General features: G+C 42.2%; 1 protein-coding gene across 4 annotated transcripts in view; it reads left to right on the forward strand.

The window, feature by feature from the left end:
• The window catches only part of XPO4 (exportin 4), a 92431-nt gene that overhangs the window by 30741 nt on the left and 39654 nt on the right, over positions 1 to 22036 (forward strand). For 2 of the 4 annotated variants that reach the window (XM_070380533.1, XM_070380534.1), the window contains 3 exons: positions 6996 to 7112; positions 7817 to 7969; positions 19081 to 19194. In XM_070380533.1, the coding sequence (XP_070236634.1) occupies positions 6996 to 7112; positions 7817 to 7969; positions 19081 to 19194 (384 nt within the window). Of the gene's footprint in view, positions 1 to 3743; positions 3830 to 4116; positions 4418 to 6995; positions 7113 to 7816; positions 7970 to 19080; positions 19195 to 22036 lie in introns of those variants that run through there. The other 2 variants (XM_070380536.1, XM_070380535.1) reach the window with 2 other exon arrangements.

Raw genomic sequence — 22036 nt, forward strand, 5'->3', positions numbered from 1 at the left:
TGGCGTCCCTAATTGACTGGAAATTAGTCAGTTTGGCTAACTGACTATTAGCTAACTCAGTTCTGCCTCTCCCCCTTGCTTTCTGAGTGTAGCTTCTGGTCCAGCATCGTGCTAGTGAAGTTGCAAGTGTGAATGCGTTTAGGGGCAGGATCATATGCTACAGCATGGATTTTGACTTTGGGTTCACACTTAGGTTCCCGTCCTAGCTCTGCCATGTATCAGTGGTGGTAAACTACCTCCCTTACTTGAGAAATTGTTTAACTTCTCTGGGTGGTGATTGACCAGTATGGGAAAGACAGCATTAAGAGCACTTGGCAAATGCTGTGTCCCTCGTGGCCTCACACCCCTTTCTTTACAGGATCTTAGGACATGCTATCATCTTTTTCTATCCAGTGGCATTTTAAGTGTTGAAACCAGAAGAAAGTATTTATGCTCTTATCCATGAATGAAAACTAATTGTGTATTTTAAGAGTATGTTACCAGCATGTTTCCTTTAAACACTTTAAGAAGTGCCCTGTGGTCTTTGTTCTCTGTATTTTGTGAGTTACACAGTTTCCTGTTCAGACCGCACAGTTGTCTGTGTGTTGTGCTGTCTTTGCGGGCGGTGTGTGTGCAGGTCTCTGTCCTGTGCCGTCCCTTCCTGGTGTGCACAGGCCTCCCCCTGGGCTGCTTTGTCCCGAGGGCAGGGGATCACCCCTTGGAGGAGTTCATAGGAGGCCTGGCTTCCCAAGGAAAGTGGCAAAATGTTGTATTTTAATTAACATTCAAGCTAAGTTTTTAACCTATTTCATGTTTGTTTTATTTCCTTTGAAAGCAGTCAGCCTGTGTAAGTCACTCTGAAAGCTGCTGAATGTGTGGTTTAAGCCTCCTTTCTTCCTCTTTGCCATGCTAGAGAGAAGAGGGTGAGAAATTCCCGGCTGCCGTTGGACGTGATAGCAACTTAATCTCTCTTATCACAAGTCTCATTGATGTTTGCTTAGAGGAGCAGCTGGAGGTCTGCTTTATGTATGGCAACCTTTCATAAAGTTTATTCTTGGTAATAAAGCTCTGGGGGCAAGAGCCAGGCTATTATAAGAGACAGTTCTCTCTGAACAAGAGTATTGTATTTTATCAGCTGGTTAGTGTACGAGTATCTTGTTCTGGTGACAGTAAGCTGGAGAGTGAGGCACGTTGTCCCTGAAGGATGTTCTTTCCACTTCTGTGAAATTAGTGTCTTTTACTGGAAATGAGAATTCTGCTTTAAGACTTCTAATGTGAAGGCTGCAGTTACTTCAGTTGTCAGCTGGTGAATTGACTTGTGAGTTTTAGTACTTCAGTGAAAGAAAACATTTTAGACTCTTTCATTACCTCCAAACCTCATTGACTGTCTTCTACTTGTTTTACATATTAAGTTTTATCTTTGAAATTCATCAGTAGCTTAAAAAAAAACTTGGGAACACACTCATTTTCCTCCTTCCCTTGTGTTAATGTTGTGTCAGGCACAGGTTGGCTTATTAACCTAGGTGAGCAAGCACTCTGTTGCACTAGCGATGCTTTAGTTTTGATTTTCTTTTTTAAATTGGTAACTTACCTTGTGATTTTAATTTGGTGGATTGTAGTTAACGGTCAGGAAGTAGGACTAAAGAAGCCGACACAAGCTATTTTTATGATGATGAGGATGCTGTTGCCTTTTGACTTGATCCTGTCATACATGCTGCATTTATGTAGCATTTTCCCCTATCATTCAGTCTGAACCTCAGGGCAGTCACGTGACCTCTGTGGTGACAAGGTGTAGCCCTTTTGTGGCTGAGAGTTGAGGCCAGACAGATGAAGTGCTTGGGTTCAGTCACTAGACGTGAGGAGTCTCAGCCCGTCAGGGCCCAGCTTTTCTGACCTCTCTATATGAAACAGTAGGGTTTAAGGTTCTTGTCCTGGCCCACTGGGAGAGTCCCGTGGAGGGTTTTCATTTGGAATTGATTTGGGGTATAGTTGTAATGAATATTATTATTTGGCTTCTGAGTTGTTATTGGAAATGAAAGCTGTCGCTTGGGGCTGCTTGTTAGTGCTGGTCACACTGCCAGCAGCAGCGAGTGACAGGCACAGACGGTGCCTGGGCACAGCCGTGGCACACGTCTGTCCGGCAGGGCTGGGCTCTGCCCCCAGTGTCGTGGGCTGGGAACTCGCCTTGTGTGTTTTAGTGGATTCCTGGTGCTTGCTTTGTCACCACACCATGTATAATTGCCTTAGAAATGATTGTTTTGGAAAATTTTACATGAAGTAAGTTTCATTAAAAGCATTTGCTTGCTGCATTTGGAAGATTCAACAGATACTTAGTCCTTATGATTTTGGATAAATGAAGCATTGCTGTGTTCACCTCTTTGTACTGACGGTCCTTTATAATGGCTTCATCCCAGTTGCTAACTTCAGTGTGAGCCTCTGATCTGGTTTCAGTAGGGTTCCCACTGTAGTGACCACAGATTTTGTTTCTGGCCCCTGAAGTATTGGAGTCACTGTCTCTCATACAGCAATAAGACCTAGCCCTGACTGCCTTTAGAACAGAAATAAGACCTAGCCCTGGAAGGCATTGAGCTGTGGTGGTTGAGGGGTTACGCCCTCGGGGGACCCCTGGAGCCGGCAGAGGGGAGAACTTGGGGTGCCCCCCCTTCCTCCACTTCTCTTTCCCGAGAAGGAGCTTCCCCTTCTCCGAGGTTCTTCTGGCCGCCTCCTGAGTGCCCTGCCCTGTTCACATGGTGCTTTGTGTTTGTTGGTGCTATCTGGTTGGTAGACCGTCTGGAGACCAGTGACTCGTCTTAGACACCAGGAAGTGTCTGTGTCCTCTGTGAACAGGAGGAGCGCCCTCCTGGTCTGTGCAGAGCACCTCGCTTTTTCTGTGTACAGTCCATGCTTCACGTTGATCATTCTCCAGGGATTTCTGTTAACTGGCACCTCTGGGCCACAGTATTATCACTAATGATGCTGATCTCAAAGCCTTGCAGGGCTTGCACATTAAGGAGCGAATAAAACTGCTCAGTTATCTTTTAATGATACAATATCTCACTTAACTTTGGTTCTTAAAGAGCTGGTGGTTTTAGGTAGATTAAAGCCAGCGTATTTGATTTCTGGTAGCACCGCTGACCATGTTGCATAATTTATTTTCAGGTATTTCTTAAGTCCTTGAATGGAGAATTTGCTAGGGACCCACTTGTTTTTGAAAGTTTGTCCTTTTGTATCATAATTGTAAAGTGGAAAAGGTAGAATATAAAACAATACACTGGGATATTGGTAATGTATTATAATAAAAAATGTATAACTGCACTTAAAAATTGGAAAGCAGTAAACACATTACAATAGTAACCTCTCAATGATTATTTTTGTAGGAAGAAAAATTAATTTAAAAACAAAATATTCTTATGGTCAACGAACTAAGTCTACAATAAGAATGTAGTTTGTTCTTACTTATGTATTGAGTTGGCCAAAAAATTCATTCCCGTTTTCCTGTAACATGAACTTTTTGTCCAATCCAGTGTTAAGAATACACTTCCCTTTATGGGTGAATTTTGTACTTTATTGGTGTGAAAGTCTGCATTGTGCTGGGATGTTGCAAAAGCAATCCCATCCCACTGGGGACTCCCTGTGTGTCTGCTGAGGCTTGTAGGTAAAGGAGACTGACTTTTAAGCATGCGTCCTTCTCGGCGGGAATGGCCTCAGGAAGCTCCTCCCCTGTCTGTGCTCCTGCTTTCTCCTTCACTTGCTCACCACAGACCCGTGCTTGCACTCCCAGAAGTGCTTATTTCATGTAAAAATCTTTATTGTGAGTACATGCTCAGTCATCATGTACTCAAACAATAAGGTGAGTTATGTTACTAAAAATTAATATATGGTTGTAGTTTATGCTGTTTTGAGGTGAATATAGTTTGGGGAAGAAGTGGAAATGGTGACAGATTTTATTTTCTTGGGCTCCAAAGTCACTGTGGATGAAGACTGCAGCTATGAAATTAAAAGACCCTTGCTCCTTGGAAGAAAAACAGTGACAAACCTAGACTGCATATTAAAAAGCAGAGACATCATTTTGCCAACAAAGGTCCATATAGTTAAGGCTATGATTTTTCTAGGAGTCATGCATGGATGTGACAGTAGGACTGTAAAGAAGGCTGAGCCCCGGAGAGTTGATACTTCTGAACTGTGGTGCTAGAGAAGACTCTTGAGAATCCCTTGGACATCAAGGAGATTAAACCACTCAATCCTAAAGGAAATCATCCCTAAATATTCACTGGAAGGACTGATGCTGAAGCTGAAGCTCCAATACTTTGGCCACCTGATTTGAAGAGCCAACCTACTTAGTTGGAAAATACCCTGATGCTGGGAAAGATTGAGGACAAAAGGAGAAGTGGGCAGCAGAGGATGAAATGGTTGGATGGCATCACCGAATCAATGGACAGTGAGTTTGAACAAACTCCAGGAAATAGTGAAGGATAGGGAAGCCTGGCGTGCTGCAGTCCATGGAGTTGCAAAGAGTTGGACAGGACTTAGCTGAACAACAAAATAATCTGGCACTAAAAAACAGTTTGTGGCAAGTTGTAGATTACTTGTGCAAAACTATTATAGATTATTTGTAAGGATGATAAGTTTATATTTAACGAATGTTTCTGGGTTCTATTCAGTTTGCATGCTTTTGAATAAGTTGTGCATCAGTTCTGTTTTCAGTAGATTGATTATTTCACCTGAGATTCCAAAATTAGTTTCTGTTTTTCAATAAGACACGTTTTCTTGTACATTTAGGTATCTGTTCATAGTATTCTTTCTGTGTACTGAAGGAAATGGCAACCCACTCCAGTACTCTTGCCTGGAAAATCCCATGGATGGAGGAGCCTGGTAGGCTACAGTCTATGGGGTCGCAAAGAGTCGGACACGACTGAGCAAGTTCACTTAATAGTACTCTTTCTGTGTACTGAAGTCTTATTTAGAAGGGGTAAGAGAAAAGTTGGAGAAGGCAATGGCACCCCACTCCAGTACTTTTGCCTAGAAAATCCCATGGACGGAGGAGCCTGGTAGGCTGCAGTCCATGGGGTCGCTAGAGTCTGATACGACTGAGCGACTTCACTTTCACTTGTCACTTTCAAGCATTGGAGAAGGAAATGGCAACCCACTCCAGCGTTCTTGCCTGGAGAATCCCAGGGACGGGGGATCCTGGTGGGCTGCCGTCTATGGGGTCGCACTGAGTCGGACACGACTAAAGCGACTTAGCAGCAGCAGCAGAAGCAGCAGCAGCAAGAGAAAAGTGAAAAGTATGGGGAAAAATTGTTTTCAGAATCATAGGATCTTGTAATCCATCATGTTAGATCCTTGTAAATTAACTTTTCCTTTTGAATTTCATTAATTTGTATTTAATACTACTACCCACTTTCCCTACCAGAACCTAGCCATGTTTAAAAACTACATTCATTATTGATCCCAACGCCACTTAAATGTATCTGTGAACTTGTGATTGCTGGCACTTCGATCATTAATCACTATTTTAAAAGTAAGCCAGTTTTTCAACCACAGTTTTGTTAGCTAAATGGGAAGATGGTTGCACTTGGTGCATATCTGTGCCCTTTTCAACTGTGAGATGAATGGAGTGTGGTCAGCTGTTGCTCTGAGAGAAGCTCTGAATGCTCGTTTCTCCCCCTGTGCCTGGGTCCCTGCAAAGGCAGTCCAACTTACACACTCTTCTTGAAGATTGGGTAAAGGGGATATTTTAATGTTACAACATATGTGTATTTTGAAGTACAGTTACAAAGTGAATGTGTGTGTGTGTTTAAGCTATATATCTATAGTCAGAAGGCTTGCTGTCAAAGGCAGTCAGGTCTGCGCACCCCAGGATTCCTGAGGATATTCACATGTAATCCATGTTGTTAGGGCTTTCTGGTGTGGAAAAGTCTGACAAGCTGCTTGAATCTCTGGGTCAGGGTGCTATCATAATTGTTAATTATACATCATACTTATCAGTTAAGACTTAGAGGCCAGTGGGAGTTTATTTCTTTTTTACATTTTCTTTGAGGAAAATTTTAGACACGTGCAAAAATATACCAATACTACAAAAGTATACAAATACACTACAAATAGTATATTGGTCACCTGTGTAACCATCTTTCATCTTCAACAAATATCAATGTGTGGTAATCTTTAGGAATTTAATTTTATGTGTATTTGCTAAGATTGCCGAGACAAGCATCTGTAAGGTCAAGGTACGGACATCAGAGGCATTTCTGAGCAGAGATGCTGCAGTTGGTGGGCGGGTAGCACTGTTCTCAGCTGTTGTATAAGCTGCATAAATAGTATCGTCCTGACTTTAATCTTTGGGTTGTTCAGAGGTAGTGTGCATATTTCTGTGTGACCTCTGGAAACTGGCCAGAGTAAGTGGTATCGTCCCTGCCATGGTACCTTGACACTGTGAGTAAAAGCAGTGAGCTGATAGTTGGGCCTGTTGATACAGCCACCGAGAAGGAAAATCTTTGTTTTCAGTTGTAAAAACTCAGCAGTACTACCTGGTTAATATTTTGGAGACTGTAAAATCTGTTTCACTTTTCTTCTCTTTGGAAATACAGGTTACAGTCATCAGAACTTAGAGTCAGACGAACCTGGGTTCAGATCTCAGTTGGCCTTGATGACCTGCCCTTTGACTCTTCTTTCAAATGTCAAATGGGGATATGGATTGTGCGAATCAAAAGAAATAATGCATTAAATATCAATCATCTTAAAATACTATTTATACTGTGGTTGAGGAGCAGTAGGAGGGCGTCCTGAGTGTCAGGCTCAGAGTCTCCCATAACTGGGGTGAGCTGATGTACCTACAATTCCAAGGCCACCGGGAGCAGCAAGCTCATCTTTACCCTGTTCTGTGTGGTTTTCTTGTGGCAGAAGATATGATGGGTGCTCCAGAGATAAAAGCGTTTCATTATGTTGAACAGATATTGTATAGAAACCAAGCATGGGAAAACAGTGACTCACGATCATCTGTTATTGAATACTTACAGCAAACTTTGGCCTGTTCAATTCTTACTGCACTGTTGAGTGAATTCTCAAGTTCAAGTAAAACGAGCAATATTGGACTTAGTATGGAGTTCCATGGCAACTGCAAAAGAGTTTTCCAGGTACTGTTATTTTTGTTCTTATGTTTTAATCATTAGATCATTCACTTTTTACTCAATTTGTTCCTAGTGGAGTGAGAACATTTCTTTTATCTAGTTGAATGATAGCCTGTACATGAAAAATTGTGTTGTGATTTCATAGAATACAGTAAAGCGATAGGTTTGGTAAACATAGTTGATGATTTAAGGTTGTTTGTTTAATTTTAGTCTTAAAACGGAAATGCTACTATTAAAATCCTCAGCTTATTAATTTTGTTCATATTGTGTTTAGATAGAACTAATTCAGTTGGTGTGACTCTGCTGGCTTTAAAAGTAGCCCTGGCAGTGTGCCAGAAAGGGCTGTGTATTTCAGTGTTACTGTAGATGGCGTGGGCTCTTTGTTTCATGTGTATTGTTTGGCTCCGAAGTGAGTTATGTGAAGACACTGGTTTTAGTCAGAGGGCTCATGCTGAAGCCATTGGCCCTCACCTCAGACCTGCTTCTCTGGAGAGTGGCCTGTAACTGACGGTGGTGTCTTCAGATGGCATCACTTGAGAGCATTCTGCAATGTAACTTCCAGGCAGGCCTAAAAATGGAAGGTGTCCTTAAAGAAGTCATGCTTTCCATTGGAAATTTTAAGGTTTCTGTTCGTTTGCTTTTATAGTTCTAAAAGGGAATGTATTTTGTATAAGCATTTGACCAGAGCACGTGTGGTTAATTGACTACAGGAGGAAGACCTCCGCCAGATCTTCCTGCTGACGGTGGAGGTGCTTCGGAATTTCAGCCTGCAGGAGCACCTTAGCGCCCAGATGTCGTCCGTGTTCCAGCGCTACCTCGCCCTGGCCAACCACGTCCTCAGCTGGAACTTCCTGCCTCCAAACCATATCCTTCCAGCCTCCTCAGGCTGACATGTGGCCGTGGCCCTGCCTGACTTTTGTAGCTGAGGGCACTGTGTCTCTGTAGGTCAAGAAATCGGGGTTTTGAAAGAAAAGAAAAACCTTTTAGAAATGGAATTTTACTTTATATTACCACAGTGCAGTGGAATACTTAGGACATTTAAAGTTTCATTTATAACTTTGTAGAAGAGGGTTGAATACATGGAATCGTGGTACATCACCAGGCTGTTGCTAACCAAGGGATAGCTGCTCGCCTTAGTTGGGGAGGGAGTTTTATCAAGAAACCCAGTCATTTTCTCTTGTAATCTGTGATTCCATTCAGATTGTGGCTGACTTTCCTTAAGGCTAGTTGGGAGTTCTCCATTTGGTCTTTGTTGATTACAGTGTTGTTAAAGTGTGGATAATAAGGTAGTAATATATTTACTCATCAAAAAGTGTTCCCAATATAAAAACATGAAAATTTCAGTAGCTCAGCTGGTAAAGAATCCACCTGCAGTACAGGAGACCCCGGTTCCTGGGTTGGGAAGATCCCCTGGAGGAGGACACGGCAACCCACTCCAGTATTCTTGCCTGGAGAATTCCATGGACAGAGGAGCCTGGCAGGCTACAGTCCATGGGGTTGAAAAGAGTCAGACAGGACTAAGAACAGCACATTATTAGTAGTACAGGGTTTAAATGGACTATATTATAAATACAAAGTATCTGCTTTTTAATTATTTACATAAGTAGAGATACTTGTGTTAGAACTGCTGTTAGAACTGTTCTAAATGAACTGCTGCTGTTCCTTAGTTTAGAGTTTGATTTGCTTTTCTAGAACATTTGCTCACTTGATAGGCTGAAAGCAGTAATATGCGTCCTAGTTGAGTCACATATCCAGGCTCGAGTTTCAGCTGATCTCAGGCCTGTTACTCCTTTGAGTCTCACTGTGTCCACCTGTAGAATGGGGACATGGACTATGAGTGAACTGAACAAGAGGATGCATTTACAGCACTCTTGGGAGCTAGCACATGTTTGCTGAGCTCTTAGGAGTCTGCTTGATCAGCTGGCTGTCTGTGCTGTGCTCTGTTCTCCTTGATCTGATCTATTCCTTACAGTACAGGAAGTTACACAGTGTTTCACTGAACCTGTTCTGTGTGTGTTAGTCCCTTCTTGGAGGATGGGGTCTGTTTAGGAGAAAAGAGCAGACGATCAGCAGAAGGACATAGAGAAGCAGCCATTTCAGACATGAGGATGCACTGGGGACTCTGCACGGATAGGAACTCATTCATCCCCTGGGCTGTAAACTCAGGGTTGGGCGGGGCGGGGTGGGGGGTGGGGGGCTGCTCCATTTATGTGACAGAACGTGAGCTGTCAGATGCTGGGAAGGGGAATGAGTCCCCATACCTCTTGCCCAGAGGGGGTCACAGTGAGCGGGGCAGAGCTCACAGGAGGTTAATCCTTTCCACCCTAGTCTCGAGTCCTCTTTATGCTAATAATCAGCTTTATATCTCCAGTATATTCCTTTTGATTGTTAGGGAGCACATATTATCTTAGGTTTGCTTTGAAAAACATTCCCCCTTTGTGTTTTGCAGTCTTAAGTTTTGCTCCAGTTTTTGTTGGGGATCGAGGGGAAAAGAAAGAAGGTGAAGTTGCTCAGTTTTGTCTGACTCTTTGCGACTCCATGGACTATAGCCCGCCAGGCTCCTCTGTTCATGGAATTTTCCAGGCAAGAATACTAAAGTGGGTTGCCATTTCCTTCAGGGAATCTTTCCAACCCAGGGTTTGAACCCGGATCTACCCTAATTATAGGCAGACGCTTTACCATCTGAGCCACCAGGGAAGATCTGGTGGAGGGGACAAAAGATATGAAAAAAACTTTGGGACAGATTGAAAAAGTAACAGGCCATATGGAACTATCAAAACATTAATGATGTGGGAAAATCAAGGAAAGTTATGCTGTGTATATTGTAGCCAACTTTAAAATCTGTTTTATGGGAAAATTCACTTGACTGAAGAACAACTGTTTTGTACAGGGAAATAGTGCTCTGGGAGTTTGGAAACAGAATTTGTCTAAAGATACACACATACAAAATGTTTTTATAAAGTTGTAATGAGGGCTTTGGAAGACCTGTCATCTAAAAATGATAAGCAGGACTGCTGAAGGCAAGCGCTTCTTGTGTCAAGAAAAGTGAGTCTCAATCTTGCAGGACGGGATCCTGTGTCACGATGCACAAAAGTGTGTCTCTCTGCCTGTGTATGTTCCTGTACAGCTGTTTGCTGGCTCAAGAACTGCACTCAAGCATTTCTTCCTTTGAGTGGATTAGCTCAAATGTAGGACAAAGACTATGGCAGTGGAATGAAACTCAGTTCAGTTCAGTCGCTCAGTCATGTCCAACTGTTTGCAACATCATGGGCTGCAGCACACCAGGCTTCCCTGTCCATCACCAACTCCCAGAGCTTACTGAAACTCATGTCCATTGAGTCGGTGATGCCATCCAACCATCTCATCCTCTCTTGTCCCCTTCTCCTCCCACTTTCAATCTTGCCCAGCATCAGGGTCTTTTCAGATGAGTCAGTTCTTCGCATCAGGTGGCCAAAGTACTAGAGCTTCAGCTTCAGCATCAGTCTTTCCAATGAATTTTCAGGACTGATTTCCTTTAGGATGGACTGGTTGGATCTCCTTGCAGTCCAAGGAACTCTAAAGAGTCTTCTCCAACACCACAGTTCAAAAGCATCAGTTCTTTGGTGCTCAGCTTTCTTTATAGTCCAACTCTCACATCCATACATTACTACTGGAAAAACCATAGCTTTGACTAAACAGACCTTTGTTGACAAAGTAATGTCTCTGCGTTTTAATGTGCTGTCTAGGTTTGTTATAGCTTTTCTTCCAAGGAGCAAGCATCTTTTAATTTCATGCCTGCAGTCACCATCTGCAGTGATTTTGGAGCTCCCCAAAAATAAAATCTGTCACTGTTTCCATTGTTTCCCCTTCTATTTGCCATGAAGTGATGGGACTGGATGCCATGACTTTAATTTCTGCATGTTGAGTTTTAAGCCAACTTTTTCACTCTCACTTTCATCAAGAGGCTCTTTAGTTCTTCTTAGCTTTCTGCCATAAATGTGGTGTCATCTGCATGTCTGAGGTTACTAATATTTCTCCCAGCAGTCTTGATTCCAGCTTGTGCTTCATCCAGCCCAGCATTTCTCATGATGTACTCTGCATATAAGTTAAATAAGAAGGGTGATAATATACAGCCTGAATGTACTCTTTTCCTGATTAGGAACCAGTCTGTTGTTCCATGTTCAGTTCTAACTGTTGTTTATTGACCTGCATACAGATTTCTCAGGAGGCAGATCAGCTGGTCTGGTATTCCCATCATTTTAAGAATTTTCTACAGTTTGTTGTGATCGACACAGTCAAAGGCTTTGGCGTGGTCAGTAAAGCAGTAGTAGATATTTTTCTGGAACTCTCTTGCTTGTTTGATGATCCAGCAGATGTTGGCAGTTTGATCTCTGGTTCTTCTGCCTTTTCTAAATCCAGCTTGAACATCTTAGCTGTTACTGTATTGTCAGTGCTGATTAAGAAAATTGGTTGCAAGGAACCCAGTTCTGACATAATTTCTAATTTTGGCCATTACTTGGAGATCTGTTGTTTAGGAAACTGAGCAGGAGTTGAATGGTTAGTGTTACACCTTGTAAAAGATCTAATGATCACATTTAACTCAATTAGTATATTGAGTTGAACAGATCAGGGATGTTTAATCTTAGTGAAGTCCAGCATATCAGTTCTTTCTTACGTGGATCATGCTTTGTTATTCAGCCAAACCCAAGATCATCTAGACTTTCTCCTATATTGTCTTTTAGGAGTTTTATAAGATTCTTTTTTTTTTTTTTCTCATCTGCGCCGCATGGCATGTGAGACTGTAGTTCCCTGACCGGGGTTGAACTTGTGTCCTCTACGTGGAAAGCACGGAGTCTTAACCTCTGGACCACCAGGAAGTCCCTTGCAGTTTTCCATTTTCACATTTAGGACTATGATCCAGTTTGGTTGACTTTTGTGAAAAGAATATGGTCTATGTCTTGATTCTGTTTTTTTGGTATATGAACGTCCAGTAAATTAAGCCTTTGTGGAAGACTTTTTTTGCTTCATTGTATTAGTCTTCTCCTTCTTCAAAGATCATTTGACTACGTGTCTGTAGGTCTATTTCTGGTTTCTCTGTTCTGTGCCATTGATCTATTTGTTCTTTCTCCAAAACCATATTGTCTTGATTATTGTAGATTTATAGTACGTTGAGTTGTGTCAGTTCTTTGTTCTAAAGATCACAAAGATTCAATCCTTTATTTTGTTCTAAGAGTTTTATAATTTTGGCCCTTGTGTGTAGGTCTGTCGTGCATGAGGTCTATTATCCATCCATTTTAAGTTTTGTGGAGATATTAATATAAGGTATAATGGGATTTTACATGTAATATCCTGTTGTTCCTGCTTAGTTTATTGTAAAGGTACTTTTTTTCCCAGTTGAATTGCTTTGGTCTCCATGTGTAAAATCACCTGACTGTAAATGTAATAGTGTATTTCAAGATTATTTTGTCTTTTTTGTGTCTTTTTTTGTAACCATTTGGAGTTTAGGGTCAGTTTATCAATTTCTTCAAAAAAGCCTGCTTGGATTTTGATAGGAATTATGTTAAATCTGTAGATCAGTTTGAGGAGAGTTGCCATGCTAACAAGTGGCAAAATAATAAGTTTTCCAATCCATGAACATGGGATGTCTTTCCACTTTTTAGATCTTTGTTTTTTTCTTTCAACTCTCTTTTAATAGTTTTCAGAGTAGAAGTTTATACTTTTTTTGTTAAATTTCTTCCGAGTATTTAATTTTTTTAATTCAATTACAAACAGCTGATTTTAAAATTATTTTTGTGTTTATTGCTGGTATATAGAAATAGAAGATTTTGTATGTTGATTCTTGTACCATGTAACGTTGTTGAACCTGCTTATTAGCTCAAGTAGTATTTTTAGTGGATTGTTTTGGATTTTTTGTGTACATGTCTTCTGTTTTTTTTTTTTTTTTTTTTTTAAGGATTTACATGTAGGTTTCATATGCACAGAAGTGGTTTATGGAGGTGTCCTCACTCCAGGCCTGTAGCTCCTGCAGTTTGGCAGATGTCACAGACAGCCACTCTGGGCTCTGTCTTTAAAGATCTGAGGTGAAATCCACCTGCTTTTGTTTTTGTAGATTATTATTGTCTAAAGGGAGCATCCTTGTCCTGGGTCCTCTGTCTTACCTCCACCCCCATTGAAAAGCATGGGCTGCCCCCGTGGGCCCCGCCTCCTTCTGCCCTGGGCCTCTGCACGTGGAGTTCTCTGCCTCCTGACTGTCCCTCCGTCGCGCACCCTGGCCATGCCACGTTTGCTTTGCTGTGGCTTTTGACGTGCACGTTGTGTGTGCTTTTCTCCCACTGGCCCACTTCTCAGGTATCACGTTCCTTTCGTTAGCGTGTTGAGCAGTGCCTGTCTGCTGCTTGTCTGGGAGCACAGGGAAGCGCGGCTGTGTCCTGCTGCTGGGTGGTCAGCTCCATGCAGTGTCCAGCGTGCGGTGACAGATGCCCGACACGTGCGTGTGTCCTGCTCACTGAGCGGGCAGCTCAGCAGTCGTCGCTCAGGACTCGGGTGTCTTTCTGTGCTGCTGACACTGTTTAGCCGTCAGCTCACCTAGCGTCCATAAACGCTCGGGGGTTGGCAACGCTCATCAGAGATGACAATGTCGTTTTGTAATAAGAATGCTTGGCAGGTATGTGTGGTATGTTGGCATAAGTAGTCATTCTTTTTTTAGTTTGGTTACACTGCCTTTTATTGGTATTCTATTTTTGTGGATCCGATTTGGTTTTGGTAAAATTTTTCAGCTCAAGCTCTTGGGGAAGCTAACTGGATCATAAGATAGTAACGGGGTACAGAAGCTTCCCCTACTCTAGGATTTCCAGTAAAGCCAGCGTTGCTATTTGGAGGCAAGGCTTTGGAAGACTTTCAGGTGAGGTCAGTTCTCCTTTATTTCAAAGAACTTTGGTTCCTTGGACTAAGTGCTGTGTGAAACTGGGCTCCATGGTTCTGTGCTGTGCCAGAAATAGCAGTTTTTGTTGTTAGAAAAAGTAGCACCAACAGAGATTAAATATGTCAGGAGAAAAACTGGGCTTCCCCTTGCTTCTGAAATTTTTCATTTTACTAATGAGGTGGGACATAGAGTGTGGGGAGATGGGAGAGTTAAGGTATTCCTTCTGTAAGATGTGCATAAGGTTGCCGCGAGGGCTCCCTGTGCTGTGAGGTGCTTGCAAGGCCAGGCCGCTGAGACTCTAGGCTTTCCACATTTGTTGGAGGGTAACTTGTCGCTGTGGTGTAAGCTGTGGAGTTGTTGCTTTGCTGTTGGTCCCCACCGCGTGGTGCTTCTGTGCAAAAGGGGTCCACGGGGTCCGCAGATGAACAGGACCTCATTTGCATGTGTGTTTCCAAGGTGACCTTCCCTTTGTGTTAAGAGCTTGTACTTACGGGTCACGCTGTGTGGTTGAGACAGAAGACTTGGCTGGTTTATCCGCTGACAGTTGTGGCTGGTATGGGCAGCCTGTGCTCCTGGCTGTTCCGTGTGTGAGGCTCTGGCCGGCGGTCCCAGAGCAGGCCAGGTGCTGGTGCCTCTGGTTGCTTGGACGGGCCAGCTTCACCCGAGGAGAGCTTTAGAGCTCTGTAAACTCTCCTCGGGAGGAAAGCCAGGAGCCGGAGAGTTAATTCTACATCGTGTGTGCAGTTAGCCTCCAGCTGTGACCAATTTCCAGGGGACTGAGAGCGCGGAGCTTGGAAGACACTGGTTTTCCACTTCAGCATTGCAGCCTTGCTTGGAGAGGGGCTTGTAGTGTGTGTCCAGGGACACGGGACTCCTTGTACTGTAGCTCCTGTTTGCGAAGGTGAAAACACGGGAAGGTGAAGTGACATTGACATGATGACAGATTTTTTCTTTTATAAATGTGGGATTATTAAAAGCTGAAAGCAGCTCCCTGTGGCTGTCATGTGGGTTGAATTTTATTTGATCACAAATGAATGGTTCTGATACAAAATATGAATTACTTGAGTTTAGTGTTTATTTTAAAAAAATATGTAAAGCCATAGCCCCAGAAAATTTTTGGTTTAAAATCTGATTTGAATTTTGGTAAAGGATTGCTATTTAGTGTTACTATCTCCTAAAATCTCATAGGTATATAATAAAAGATCATTTAGTAAATGATCACTTCATTGTCAGACTTCTCTTTATTGATAATGTATTTAGATAAAAAGATAAAGCAATATAATGTTGATATTATGACACAGCTGTTAAAGTAGTGCTGTAAACTGAGACTTGCAACTTTTAAATAGGAACCTGTTGTTTTGCTAAAACTGTTAGAGACTTTTGCTTCATGTAATAGTTTTTTGGGAAAACTTACTTTTGTCTATCAGGAAAAGAAAAGCGTAATTACCATTTGTGTATCATAGACTAGGTTTAAAGAGAATCATAAGTTATTAAACAAGAACTTGAAAAAGATTTTGGAATCATGGAAAGAAGGGATGTGATGGTCACAGAAGAGGAAAAATAAAGAAAGGCACAAAACTGGAAAAGAAGGAGAAATACTGCTTCATTTAAATTTTAAATCATTTAAAATTATTTTCTTAAGAGGAAAAGCGCTAGATTTCTGAACTTTAGTGATGGTCTTCTCCTTTTGTTTTTAAAGTATTCTACATTAAGAATTATCTGGGAGAAGTGTATTTCGGGGTCACTTATACATAGATACAGACATAAGTAACTGGTAATACCAAATCAAAAGTTGAATTACCTTAATTCTCTACATTATTTTGAATCTGCAGTTACAGTCCAGATCTGCGGGTGACTGGTTGTGTTCACGCTGTGATAAGCTTCTAACTGGCTTTTTAGTTGAACCGTGGTGTGAGCACACATTGTCAATAGCAGTATTTCAGGCAGCACAGGGGTCCCTATTCTCTCCTTTCATAGGCAGCAACTCCAGCCATTTCACAGGACAGTGTGCTAAGAACATGTGTTTCTTGTTAGAACAGTGTGTTTAAAAATTTGTTTTATTTTTTTGTTTTTATGTTTTAAGTTCATATGAAAATGTGTCTGAGGATAATTATGTTATTTTAGTAGAGATGTTATTTATAACTGAGTCATACAATTGTGTCCTGTTGTACAAACTGGAGCACATGTTCACTCTTACTGTGAACACCTGGTGTTATGTGGTGGTGCTCAGCTGAGCAGTAGAGAGAAGGTGGGTTAGTATGCAGGGTCTAGAGTGAATCCTCGGGGAACAGTCAGCATGCCTCTTGGCCAGGCATGTTACCAGTGAGCTTTCTCAGCAGAAGGCAAGCATCATGCCAGAGATAAAGAGCCTTTCCAGGTTTGGAGTTAGAAAACAAAACTCATCTGGAACTTTAAAATACTTGTTGGGGAAACATATTTTCTGATGGTGTCAGATATTAAAGTCTGAGGTCTTCTTGTGCTGTGGAGAGCATGTAAGGAATGATGATTCTAAAACTAGCCTGGTTGTCAACTTTTTAAGGACATTTTCCCATAGAGACTGGGCATAGGAATCAAGTGTGTTTAAAACCAGCCAAGATCAAGAGCAACTAACACTGAAAGTAAAAGATTTGAGAATTATTTTGCACCTGATGTTTAGGTGAGCCATTGCATGTAATTAATTCCATTTCATATCTGGAAAAAAGCCCTCTCTCAAACTTTTACCTGTTTCCTCTTAATATGAGTAACTGCTATCTACAAGTATTTATGGAGCATATGCTGTTTGTAATTGAATGAAAGATAGGAAAGAGACTTGAATAAGTGCCTTGGTCTAGATCTTGTTTCCTTTTGTAATACCTATTTTTGACGTTATCACCTCTCACTTACCAAAGGACCTGGATGAAGCCCTTGCTGTTTTATAACTGGCAGGCTGAAATGAGCTTTTCCATGTGTCCAGGGCTAGCAGAGTCCATAAATGCCCTCTTTGCTTCCGCCCCCAGCGCCCTGGCTCTGTGCTGGGCCTTCCAGGGGCCTCCATTACTCCTCACCTGAGAGCTGAGTGCGTTCGCTCTGCCTGGGCGGCTGCATGAATGAAACCCAGGGCAAGTGGCCTGACCATTCTGTCAAGGCTCAGTGAGTCTGTCGCACAACTCCTCTGATGTGAAGTAGAATCTTGACACCTTAGTGAGCATGTAGCATATTAAGTTCTGTTAGTTTCCTAATTGAAAGTATGTAGTGATTATACACATTTATTTTGAGTATTAGATTTGGATATCCAACAGATAACAGTTTATTACCATTTTAATGTCAGATTGTGACTCCTTAAAAAATAAACCGAAATTGTTTAATGTTTTTGTGCATCTTTGCTCAACATAGTACTCAGTGTAAGTATTTAATAAATATTTTTCATTATTGAACAATTTAAATACCCCCAAATTGCTTTTAGTTAGTAAAATGGGACATTGCAAGTTAAGGAAATTAACTTGGAAAGAGTAAGTGAAGTATTTTTAGTAAAATACAAAAACTTTATAGGCTTATGCAGGTGCTTTATTTCATGTGTTCGAGCCTCCTTGTTTTATGCCCCAACCTTTTATTGTGGAAAATTCCAAAGATGCACAGAAATAGAACACGCAGCTTCAACAGCTGTAAGCTTTATTTCATGTGTGCTCTTCCAGCCCCAGATTATTGTGAGGCACGTCCTAGACGTCAGATGAGTCCACCACAGACACATCAGTGTGTTTCTCTAAAGGGCGATCAAGCCCCGATTGTAGACAGCTCGTGGGGAGACCTAGTGCTCAGTCATCGTGTTCCCTTCTGGTGGAGCCGTACCCCAAATGGGAGCCTTGTGAGAGGACGAGGTCGTGGAGGAGGTGGTGTCTTCCCCACCATGTACAGAGCCCCGCTGCTCCTGACTCCACGAGAGGGCAGACAGAGGAAAGGGAAAGTGAGCTGAATGGAACCTGGTTTGAGTTTCACTTTCATTTAGCAGTCACGTGAAGGCAGACCATTTCTGGGGTGACTTTTCAGAAGCAAACAATGGCTTCTTTTCTGAAGGAGCTCTCAGTGCCCCTCCTTGCTCTTAAGACATAGAGTAAGATTAGATATTTATTAAGCAAAAATCTTCTAAAACATTTCGAGAGAATTACCTGTAATGTTCTCTGTTAATGATTTGGGCTTTAATGGAAATATAACATTTGAATTTATGTCTAATTTTTGCCACCTGTAGTTTTGGATAACCTGTTGAAGTTTCTCACTGGGCGATGAGCACGTGACCTAATTGATACATGTTTGTGGGCACTTGGCTCCTGCAGATGGGGTGCAGTGCTGTCTCTGTGTCCACACAGCCTTCTCCTTTCTCAAATCCTCAGTGGCTTTGTCCATGTCTCCAAGTGAGTTCTGTTCAGAGACACCTGCAGGTGTGTCATGGTGACTGTGTGGCTAGGACAGGATTCTGTGTGAAGCAGCTAACAGTGAACGCCTGAACACTATAAACATTGGTTTTTAGTCTGAGATAGAGTTTGTGCAAACAGATAACTTCTTTGTGTGCAGTCGAATGCTCTGATGTGTGGGACTTGTTCTCCTTCAGCACCACATGTATTTGCTGTTCCTGTTCTCTTTTTTTGTTTCCCAGAAAATGTATTTCTTTGGGGAAAATGCTGTTTTTCCAAGGAGACTGTATGAGACTTGCATTTTGTATAAGTGATTTTAGCTGCTGTAAGATCCTGGAGGGAAGTGATGGGATAAGAATGCAGGAGTTGATTTTTCTTTTTTTTTTTTTTTTGCCTGTGTTTTGGCATCTGTTTTGCATTGGTTTCCTTCTGTTGCCACCACTCAGATCGCCTATCCCTGCAGCATGACATGTAATTATAATGGAACTGTTATCTGCATTCCTGTAGCATTCTTTTTTTTCCAGCACTTAATGCCTTTTATTCCTTAGCTTCAGGCAGGAATTGTGTAGCATGTGTGAAGAGGCTTAAACTGTTTCCATTACATTCTTTCTGGATGGCTCTGTTATATTTAGGCTTACATTTTAGACAAAGTCGGAATGTTATTGTGGTTGACCTTGACCCCAGATAACTGGGCAGACATTATATAGCCATGTTTGAGTCCTCACAGAACGTGCTCCTGAAGCCAACGGAGTCCTGGCGGGAGGCCCTCCTGGACAGCAGGGTCATGGAGCTGTTCTTTACCGTAAGTCCTGCCCCCCTACCCCCGCCCACAGGGAGGCCACAGAAAGGTGCCATGGGAAGGCCAGTTTCTATATTTCTCTTAAGTGAAGCAGGACAGATTGCTTTTCTCCTCCGAAGCCTTCTCTTCTAATCAGTATACTGCTTAAAGATTATATAGACATGTTTTTGCTGGTTTATAAGAATGTTATATAATTAGGATGGGTTTAATGTCATAGGGCTCAAGGTGTTTGGTCTTGGGACCTCTTTACACTCTTAAAAATTATGGAGAACCCCAAAGAGCTTTTGTTTATGTGGGTTATAGCTAATAGTATTTATATTTTCCGTATTAAAAATTCAAACTGAGAACTTTAAAATATAAATTATTAATTCACCTAAAAATAGCAGTATCAGACCACTACATAGTAACATAAAAAGCATTTCAGTGAGCAAATAGCTACATTTTTAAAAACAAATTAAACCTTTAGTGAGAAGAGTGGCATAATTGACATTTTTGCAGATGACACTGATGTCTGGCCTCCTGGCCCAGCCCTCACCTCTGCTCCTTGTCTGGTTGGTTGCAGCTTTGCCATCACATTACTGACATGTAGAACGTTTGTGTGTTGGAGGTGGGGGTTGGGCAGTGGGGGTGGAGAAGGCAGGCACTGCCCTCGCTGCCCCGTGCTGAGAGGAGTGTTGACCTATGACCTGGCAGAATCAAGGAAGTCCTGGGGACCCTGGGCCACATGAGAAGAGCTCTCTGGAGCAGTACGCTTTGTTGCCAGCCGTGGGCTGAGTCAGTGTTCTTGAGTAGCAGTTCACTTCAGCTGTACCTCTGCTTTAAATAGTCCTGCTTATTGTTTGCTAAATAATGAAGAAGTTAGGAACCTGTTCTCATCTTTGCCCAAGAGGGCCCCTTGTGTAATAGGCAGAAGCTGGGGAAAATATGTTTGTGTGTCTCTGATAGAGTGTGGGAGAGTGTGTGTGTGAGTGTGTGTATGTTGGATGCTGGTCTGCAGATACATTGCAAACATCCACGTTAGTTATAGCAACTGGGACAAAAGTGCAAACAAAGACCATTTTAAAAAATGATAAGCTATTTTGCTAAATCCCAACCATTAATTATAGTTTACCTTTTCATTTGTTTTAAAAATGCTAGTCACCAGCCTTACAACTGCTTGCCTATTTATACAGCATTTAAAATATTGTTGGCATTAGATATATATTAAAAAAAAAATAGCAAGAACAAGGTTATTCATCCCTTGGTGTACATAAAAATATTTTTCTGTAGAAATGTTCAAACTGAGTATTACCTTGCATTTTATTCTGTAAATCCAAGAAGTAATGGGTAAAAACAGTATTAGTATCAAAGGTGATTGTAACTACACTTTAACAGTCTGTTGCCTGCCTCCTCGGACAGAAATTGTTTTGATGTGGATCCAAGTTCAATTCTCTGTATTATTCATTTGACTGAAAACAGTTTATGAAAAGGTAGAAAACTTTCCGGCAGTGCTGGAAGTGGCTCCTGGTCTGAACAGCTGTCTAGACGCGCAGCAGCTGCCCCTGTCAGCTGGGAGCCACCATGGGCAGTCACTCAGCCTTGAGAGTTAACCCTTTTGCTTTGTTATTTTAACAGTTTTGTGTTCTGTGGCCTGTTACTTGCATGTATGCACTTCATGAACAATTTAAATTTTGCCATTTGTTAGAAAAATGTCAGTGACTAATCTTGTTTCATTTTTTTTTTTTAAGTTTACTTTTTAAGTTTCAATTCTGTGAATTTATTGCCTCTTTGCAGCCTTTTTCCACAGATTGTTACTCTTCTCTAGGTTTGAATTGCTGCACTTGTATGTACTGTGTCACGGCCTCAAGACCTGGATGTGGCCCTTCTGGGTTCACGAGGCTGGATGGCCTTCTGGCCCTTGCAGGTTGACGACTGATCCCATTTTCTCCTTTCCCTTAGGTGTTGGAAAAGCCCCTTTCCTTAGTTTTTCCTTTCTGATCTTCCATGTGGTCTCTTCTTCACACTGCTTGCTGTGTGGATACTGGTGGTCCCTTCTCAGCTCTCGGCTTCGCAGCCGTGTGCCATCTTCTTGTACTTGTCTTCTGCTCATCACCCATCTCGCCCCACTCCTTGTCTGTGTTCAGTCCCAGAGCCTTCTGGTCCCGTGCTCCACCAGGCACTCGACTAGAGGTCCACAGACATCTTTGATTCCCCGTGTCTCCGCAGAGCCCAGCATCTTACTCATGAGCCTTTCTTTACTCTGTATTTCCTGTCTTGCTTCTCCACTCCCCTACCTCTTTAGGAGAAGGCAGTGGCACTCCACTCCAGTACTCTTGCCTGGAAAATCCCATGGAACGGAGGAGCCTGGTGGGCTGCAGTCCATGGGGTCGCTAAGAGTAGGACACGACTGAGCGACTTCCCTTTCACTTTTCACTTTCATGCATTGGAGAAGGAAATGGCAACCCACTCCAGCGTTCTTGCCTGGAGAATCCCAGGGACGGGGGAGCCTGGTGGGCTGCCGTCTCTGGAGTCGCACAGAGTTGGACACGACTGAAGCGACTTAGCAGCAGCAGCAGCAGCCTTTCTTTATCCCTCTGCTTTCCCCTATTCAGGTGTTGGGTTCGGGTTTTAAGTTGTGTAATGTAGTTCAGATATGGTGAACTCCTGTTTACACAGAGCTCCTGTGTGATGGAAGAAGGGCAGGAATCTACATCTTCTGTAAGAATCAGTCGTTGATTTATCATGTGCTTTATGTGGTTCATGTTTCAGGAAAGATAAGCCCGAACAATGAAGTCAGGCTCTGAGGATGGTTTATTTTATTTTATTTTATTTATTTTGTTTAATGACATGGTCCACGTTGGCTATT

Source organism: Bos mutus, chromosome 12 (genome assembly GCF_027580195.1).
Source record: "Bos mutus isolate GX-2022 chromosome 12, NWIPB_WYAK_1.1, whole genome shotgun sequence".
In the NCBI taxonomy this organism is placed as follows: Eukaryota; Metazoa; Chordata; class Mammalia; order Artiodactyla; family Bovidae; genus Bos; species Bos mutus.